General features: G+C 39.9%; 1 protein-coding gene across 1 annotated transcript in view; it reads right to left on the reverse strand.

The window, feature by feature from the left end:
* SSH2 (slingshot protein phosphatase 2) overlaps positions 1 to 8,353 on the reverse strand; it is a 114,685-nt gene that overhangs the window by 64,901 nt on the left and 41,431 nt on the right. Inside the window, exons 2-3 of the mRNA XM_042780500.1 lie at positions 5,500 to 5,603; positions 1,097 to 1,161 (exon numbers count right to left, since the gene is read on the reverse strand). Coding sequence (XP_042636434.1) covers positions 1,097 to 1,161; positions 5,500 to 5,603 — 169 coding nt within the window. The remainder of the gene's footprint in view (positions 1 to 1,096; positions 1,162 to 5,499; positions 5,604 to 8,353) is intronic.

Here is an 8,353-nt window from a genome sequence, read left to right on the forward strand (position 1 = left end):
TGACAACTTTAAATATGGAGTGGTATGTGAATGAAGAATCAGTGATTATCACAGAGTGCGGAGGCCTGGTCACCCATTTTAGACAGTCTTATAAACTACTCATAATCTCTCTCTTCCCTGACAGAAAGTAAAGATCAACGGTTGGGATTTAATATGCCACAAGAAGCCCTGGTGGCACAATGGTTAGAGACTCAGATGCTAACCAAAAGATCGGTGGTTCAAACATACCAACCACTCCACAGAAGAAAGATGTGGCAGTCAGCTTTCTTAAAGATTTAAAGAAATCCTATGGGATTGTCCTACTCTGTCCTTACATAATCAACTCAAGAGCATCAAGTCTGGCGGTCTCACTCAATTTTTCAAGTTACCACCCTAACCTAGAAGGGCTCATCATCACACACCTGGGTCACTGCAAAGGCTAACTAACTAGCTGGCTTCCCTGATTTAAGACAAACTTCCTCTTCGTCTATTCTGTATTAGCTTCTGAGGAATCTTTCTTAGTGTCCAATGTGATTCCTTGACACAAAAAAACCGTATTGGTTCACTACTGCTCTGAAGGGATAGTAGTAAGTCAGAGGGGCCAGACAGGATATGTAAAGGAGTGAAGTAGGTCACAGAACTTTCACTTTCCACAAAGAAACATGCTTACTACTACTTTCTGTCTTCCTACTTTTATTAGAGGCACTACCGCCAACAAAAATAATAGTGAAGAAATAATGGCAAATAGTCACAATAGGTATGTGGAGATTACAGTAAATTAGAGTGTCCATTAAATACTTAGTTCCACTATTCATGTGAAACATTCCTCAACTACATCAAGTCTCCAAGTCTTTTCTCCCTTTTCAAACTTCAACTGTTGTTATAAACAATAATTTCAATCTGGCATTTACCAATAATTTTATTCATCAAATTATTTCACTTTACTTCATATTAGCTCATATCCCCAATTAAATTCTAAGCCCCTGGATGATAGGGTCACACTATTTCTTCCTTCCTAATCCACATGTTCCCAGCACTGGGATGGGACATAAAAATGTTTAATGTCAGCTATCACACTCTTCTAAGGAATAGAGTTATGATGATACTACTCACTCACCAGCCTGATGTTGTCTTCTGGGCGCAGTAATATGAACATTGCTTGAAGATGCTGTTGGAGATCTCCTGGTGAAATTTAAAAAACAAGGATTAATTATTCTCCATTCTAATATCAACAGAAAGGATTCCCTCTACCCTAATGACTTCCATAAAAAGAAAATTCTAGTTCACTAAAGGACTCTAATTAGTCACAGCAATTAAGTGTCTTAATGTGAGTATTGACTTATTTGTAAATGGAAAGGGAAATGGTAGAACACTTCTTTATACATTCCCTTTTAGTCTATACTGCATTAAAATTTATTTTGTATCTGTCTACAGAAGGAGCACTTGAAGCTGACCTCAGTTTTGTCCTATGGTGAAAGCTGTTAAGAGAGATGGTAAGCTCTCTTGAGAAGCGGCAGCACTACTTGGGCTCAGGCCCACTGAAGGTAGCAACAAGTACATCTTGAGAACGGGAGGTATATAGTGTTAGAAAAATTATCCCTAACTCTCAAAAAACTAACCATTCTGCAATGCCTACCTTTGAAAAAACCTGTAATCATAATCTTCAGTTGCACTAGATCTAAGATTTATAGATTCCCCTTAGAATACTGTCAACAGTTTAAAACAATTTCTTCATTAGTAGCAGGTATTAAAACGAGAGTACTTATTAATTATAGCAGATCACAAGTGACATATATTCTCTACTGAACACTATTACCGGGTGCTTTAAAATGGTCAACTTTTTTTTTTTTTTTTAAATTTTATTGTGCCTTGGTTACAAATTTACAGAGCAAATTTGTTTTACATTCAACAGTTTGTGTACATTTGATCTCACACTCCAATTACCATCCCCGACCATAACAAACTCTCCTCCCCTCCCGTCCCTGGGACTACCTCCTACCTGTGCCCTTCTTAACTATGCACTGCTGTCTGCCCAGCTTTCCCTCTATGTGAATGCTGCCCCTTGGTGTCTCACGGCTGATTGCTCTAAGGGGTGTATCTCCCTAGGGCAGGCAACTGCATCATCCTGGGGTAGGTGTTCCGCATGTAGGTATTTCTGCTGCTGGGCTGAGAGCTAATCCATGGGAGTGAGTCCATTTCTAGGCCTGGAGGGTAACCCAGGCCATAGTCTTGGGGGTTCCTCCAGACTCTACCCAACTAGTAACTCTGGTGATTTTTACATTTTTGAATTTTGTTCTGCATTTTTTCTCCCAGTTTTGATCCCTTTCTGAGAAGTTGGCATTGGTAGCTGGGCACCATCTAGTTCTTCTGGTCTTGGGATCATGAAGGCTGAGGTCCTCATGGTCCATCTTATCCTTGGACTGTTGTCAAATGCCTCTGATTTTTCTTCCCTCTTCTTTGATTCAGATGAGAGGAGACCAACAGTTGCATCTTAGACAGCCACCTGAAGGCTTTTAAGACCCCAGTAACTATTCAGCAAAGCAGGTTGTGAAACAAGATTTTTGGAAGGTTGGGCAATCTACTTGCGTAGTGATACCGCCTCAGAAACACAAGGAAGGGTCGCTATGAATCGGGTCCGACTCAACAGCACATGACCACAACAACAACATGTTGTACCAACTGAGCACGATGTGCTCCGAGACTATGGTCCCAAGTCATCAGATTCTCTCTCTCAAGGTGTTTGGTTGTCTCTGAGAGATTACTCCAACTCTGTCTTCTGTTCCTTCTGCAATGTGTGTGGCTAATTTTGTAGTACAAGTGCATATGTAAGATTATCTTCAGCCCAATCTATCCTTGGTCTAGGGTATATTCCTGTTTGCCGACCTCCACTGGTCAACCATTGTTTGAATACACATTCTATAAAACAGAAATTTCTTTATATTACACTGTTAAAGATTTCCTCATATTCTTATTCTGCATGAGGAAATCTGAGGCTTTGGCTAGTGAGAGATAATTAGATAATGAGGTGTCATAAATAATGACAGAGAACAAAAATGTCATCCTGCCCACCCATCTCCAGTCCTCTTTTTTAAGATTCTAAAGAAGTGAATGGCATAGGCACAAAATCATGAGTGCCAGTGTAACCTGTTGTTCTCACATTGGTCTTGGAAAGGCAAAGGATTTTCAGAAGGAAAACTTGTAGAGAAGAACAATTTCTAGGTAAATGGTAGAAGCTCAAAGTTCCTACGGTAAGCACTATGGGCCCAAAGACCCAACTGGATCATGTGAAGGTCAGACAACAGTGAGGAAGCCACACCCCTAGTAAGGCTTCTTTAGGTGAGCTAAGTGTGTAGAAGCTCAGGTTTGTAACAGCACACATGACTGCTAAGAGCAAACTGGTGTTTCCTACAGAGAAACTGTTCTTCACAGATACTAATAGAACCAATATATTGGTACCATTATGATCTCTCTCCTACATTTCCCCATATATTTGTTGCCACTGCTAGTAGCTAAGTTCCAGATTTTGTTTGATTTTAAAGTTTTTTAAATTGTTTATCTTTAAAATGTTATCAGACATTCACTCATATCATTTTTTTGATCATCCAGTTACAAAGTTCTAACCAGTTTAAAAAACATGCTCAGAAAATACAACTAGACACAGCAAACCCTTGATGTATTCTTGGTTCTGCCATCATCCTTCAGTGACTGAGCTCAGCCAAGGCAGCATCAGTGTACGCGAAGGCCTGGCCCTTGTGCACTGCATTTATACTCACACTGCCTCTTCTGTGCTGGCCTCGATCACAAATCAAGCCTATTTAGCTTGTGTTAACTCTGCTTCTCTTTTTAGTATAGGGAAAGCTGAGTGAATAAGGTCAAACAGAAACTTTGGTGGCAGTTGAGTGTGGAAGTATGACCAAAGGAAAAAGCCAAACAGGGCCAGGAACTATGAAAGCCACTGATTCCACTTACTGTTAGGTGTCACAGAGCAATGTGTCCAACATCTTAGTCAGACAAGCTGGTTTTCATCAATATTTTGTCATCTTTTTATTGTGAGTGATAAATATCCACACCGAACAGAAATACAAAGCTTAACTTGGGCTCCCTCCTCTATGCATTCAAGTTTTTTTGGGAAGTGCTTTTTTTTTGTGGTGGTAGGCATTGAGAAGGAAGGTTTTAGAAAGTTTAACTGAAGGCTACTTTTCAAAAGCTTTTTTTCCTCCCTTTACAATTTAAAAATTTTTCCATGGCTGTATAGTTTTGGTAGGAAGATAATATTGTCCAACAGATTATAATTCTGAGCTGCTACATTCACCACTAGATGAGGGCAGACAACAAGGACAACAGCCACTAAAATGGACTATCTTAACTGAAACATGACTCAATTACTGTCCCAGTAGAGTCCAGTATTTCTGGCTTTCACCTCTGACCTACACACTCCAGGTTTGCAGTCTTCTTTGTTTCCTTCCAATACTTGCAATTTCTTCTACTCCTACACATCACCAAAGTGGCACATTTAGGACAAGAAGCACACACTTCTTTGTATAGTATTGATTAAGATTTCCCCAAAATGACATAAGCTGTTATTTACTGTTATTTAACTATTAGCAGTTATTTTAAAACCAGAGCCTTGTACATTTCTTAAACCCATATAAACCAAAAAAAAAAGCAAACTCACTACAGTCAAGTTGGATCCGACTCATAGCGACCCCTCCTTGGGTTTCAACTGCCAGCCATAGGTGAACATTTATCAAATAACCCTAACTCCTTCTGTCTATAAACTTCTTCTGGGTTAAATGCTGTCTTTTTAGTGTGTACACTTTCAAGATTATAGAAGGCACAGTCTGGCATTTAAGAACTGGCATTTCAACATGTGACATAATGCTATTATCATGGCAATGACAATGAGTTTACGTTTATTTATCTTAACAACATACCACATCATTCTTTTCATACCATCACTAGAGAACAGACAGAAACAAGAAATTTAATCTTTGATTAGTTGAAATAAATTTGCATAAACTCTAAGGGAATATCTGAAAATCTTTTAGCTATCAAATCTTAGTCCAATATGACTTCATTAGTGTATTTTTGTATCTTCTCATTATTATTCCAACAAAAATTTATTACATGTGTAAAGTCCTTGGGTAGCAAATGGTTTGCACTTCACTACTAACCCAAAGACTGGCAGTTCGACCCACCCAGTGGCATCACAGAAGAAAGGCCTGTTGATCTGCTTCTGCAAAGATTATAGCCAAGGAAACCCTATGGCTGCCATGAATTGGAATCAACTCAACAACAGTGGGTTTTTATTACATGTGTAAGGCACTCCTGCTAAGTGCTAGAAATATGTCTATGGCAGTGGGAAAAAAGCACAGAATATATAGACTATATATATAGCACAGAACAATAATGCTTTCTTTCGCTGCTATCAAACTGTTGGAGAAAGGTTGGGAAGGCAGTCACCCTTTTGGAACAAAACAAAAGGCAAGGTAACCTAGAACGATGTATGTGTTGCTTTACCTGCATGCTTGTTGCGTCTGTGGCTGATTCTTGGTGTGGATGATCCATTTCCCCGTGGCAGAAAAAGGGCAGCACCTTTGACAGTGAGAAAGCTCTCACTGATGCTACAAGGCAAAAGTCAAAAGAAGATAAAATTACTTACAGAAGGAAATCAAAGAGCAAGATGGAGACCCATTTTAGGATTATTCTTTCTTCCCTATTCCAAAATCACAACTTCATGGGATACAGTAAAAATAAAACCGGGGAGGCTCTAGTCACTCATGTTGTCCTATCTACGATACAGAATTTTTCTGAAACAAAACTTACAATATTCCGTATACATTATATGGTAGCAGTTAAGAGTGAAAGCACTGGAAACAAACAAGAAAGGGTGAAGGCTCTGGAACCCCAGACTGTTGGGATTTGAATCCTGGTTCTGCTATGTCCTACCTAAGTGAACCTTTTTGGGACTCCATATCCTTATGTGTGAAACAGATGATCAAATGAAGGTGTTATGAGAAGTCAATGAGCAAACAAAATTAAATTAGCTCTATAATGTTGCCAGTCATTGCTAAAGGGCCAAGGGGGCGGCATCTTTAGATCTCCTCTAACTACCCAAAAGAAGACAGAATCACTCTCAGTAGCCCAAGGCCTATTCCTATGAGGCAAGAAATGCCGCCACCCTCCAGCCCTCTTATCAACCTTGACACAACTGTCCTTCCTGCAGTACCCACCACCTCTTTGCTGGGTTTGATAATTCACTGTAGTGGCCGGCCATAAAGAACTCACAGATTATGGGGTTTATTAGGGAAGTGACAGGCTACAATTCAAGCTCAGGAACGTGCTCAGGATACAGTTTTTCATTCAGGACAGTATCCCTCTGCTGTGCCCTTAGACACGGCTCCCTGGACCTTGGCCTCTCAGCTTGGCCTCTGCAGGCCAGGTAAGCCTGCCTCTCTGTCCTGTGCCTCTTGGTTCTACTGCTGCTGTTTCTCAGCCAGGTATCTGTCTCAGCCAGTGGTGAGATCCCTTTCTGCTTCTAAACTCAAAAAAGCAAACTCACTGCCATGGAGTCAATTCTGATTCACAATGACCCCCTTTGGGCTTCCAAGGAGGTAAATCTTGATGCAAGTAGATTGCCCAGTCTTCCTTCTCTGGAGTGGCTGGGTTTGAACCACCAACCGTTTGTTTAGCAGTCAAATGCCTTAGGCACTATACTACCAGAGGCTCATTTTAAGCCTAGCAGAGTGGCAAAACTAATCCCAACATCAGAGTTCTACACACTTAAGATAGAGTGAACCTTCAGTGCTGTGCCAACAGAAATATCCCAGGTGGATGACTTTAACAATCAGGAGTTTAAAAGTAGCTACTCAGTTGTTCATGCCAAATTCCACCACTGATTTAATTGCCAGTCTTACAATTACTACCAGCTGCCCAGCCAAACTGACAGATATCTGCATGGTTCCACCCAGTAATCCAGTGGGAGTTACAGACTATGGCTAGAAAAGCCATATCATGCACTCCATTTTATTTTTTAATCAAGTGGCATGAAACTGATGAACCTTTGCAGCAATTTGCCAAACAGACTAGAACATGTCTTCTAAAAACAAAACATCATGAGAATCCACAGACACCACTTAAAAAAAATTTGCATGCTGGTGGGGAGGGGCTGTCTTGATTTTGTTTTCATCTTTAAATAAAGCATTGTACTCTTGTGGTCTGTTGCACAAACTTTGTCTCTTGTTACATCTGTGGTATGCACGTGACCCTCCTGTGGGTCACCCTGTTTCACTCACATTACGGGAACAACCTAAAACAAAATGTCTGAGTGACAGGATGAGTGGGGCACACCACAGACAGGAAATGAAATTCACACTTCTGCCAACACAGCAACTGTCTGCTTTACTAAATAAAAATACTTTTAAAATAAAGGCTAAATGTTCTACCTATTTATCAGGCAAAACTTTGGGCACTTTTGGTTTCCAGTTAACAAAGTGGTTCTCTACATCTACAAAAGAAGTATATGTATTGAGAGCTTAAAACAACTGAGCATATTCCAGTCATTCCTTTTGTAAGATGGAGGCAGTTTCTCTGTGATAAACGACAGTTTAAGAACTAACTTCCTGGTTTTTAGAGTTCAGTAATATGTAGTCAGATACATCTGTTGTTTATTCTTTAAAGTATATCTAAGTGTGTTCTTGAAAATATAGTGTTTTGACAAGTAGGTGTTACAGGTAGGGAACGATGGCCCTTGGTTAGCTCAAAGTTGCCTGGAATTAGTAATTTTAAAATTTATATAAATTTATAATAAAATTATGTTTGTAATTTCATATTATAAAATCAAAAGATCTCAACTATATTATGAAATTATAAATTAATGTATTATAGAATTATAAAATACATAATTTATAAAATTGTAATTTTCTAATTCCCGATTATAAAAGACAGACCAGGAGTCAAACTTACATCCTATATGGTGTTAAGGATAAAGAGGCCTTTCTATTTGGATCATTTACACAAATCTGAAAGAACTTTTCTGACAGAACAAAATGCACAGTAGATCCAGCTGGGTCAGGAGCCTGACCTAGTAGGTGGGACATAGGCTCCTAGACACCCTCAGAATGCACAATCAATCCTCTCTATTCTGTGGCCCCAGATTACAACCTTCAGTTATCTCAGAAGTCGCATAGTGTTGGTCACAAGGGGACCAGGAATGAGAATGTGGCTGATTATTAAAATCCAGCATAGTGGCTAACGCACTTGACTGCTCACCAGATGGCTGGCGGTTCAAACCCATCAGCCACTCCTCGGAAGGAAGGTTGGGCAATCCTACTTCCGTAGTGATACTGCCTCGGAAACCCAAGGAGGGGTCGCT

Source organism: Orycteropus afer, unplaced genomic scaffold, assembly GCF_000298275.1.
Source record: "Orycteropus afer afer isolate SDZICR_OR568_19922 unplaced genomic scaffold, OryAfe1.0 scaffold00042, whole genome shotgun sequence".
NCBI lineage: Eukaryota > Metazoa > Chordata > Mammalia > Tubulidentata > Orycteropodidae > Orycteropus > Orycteropus afer.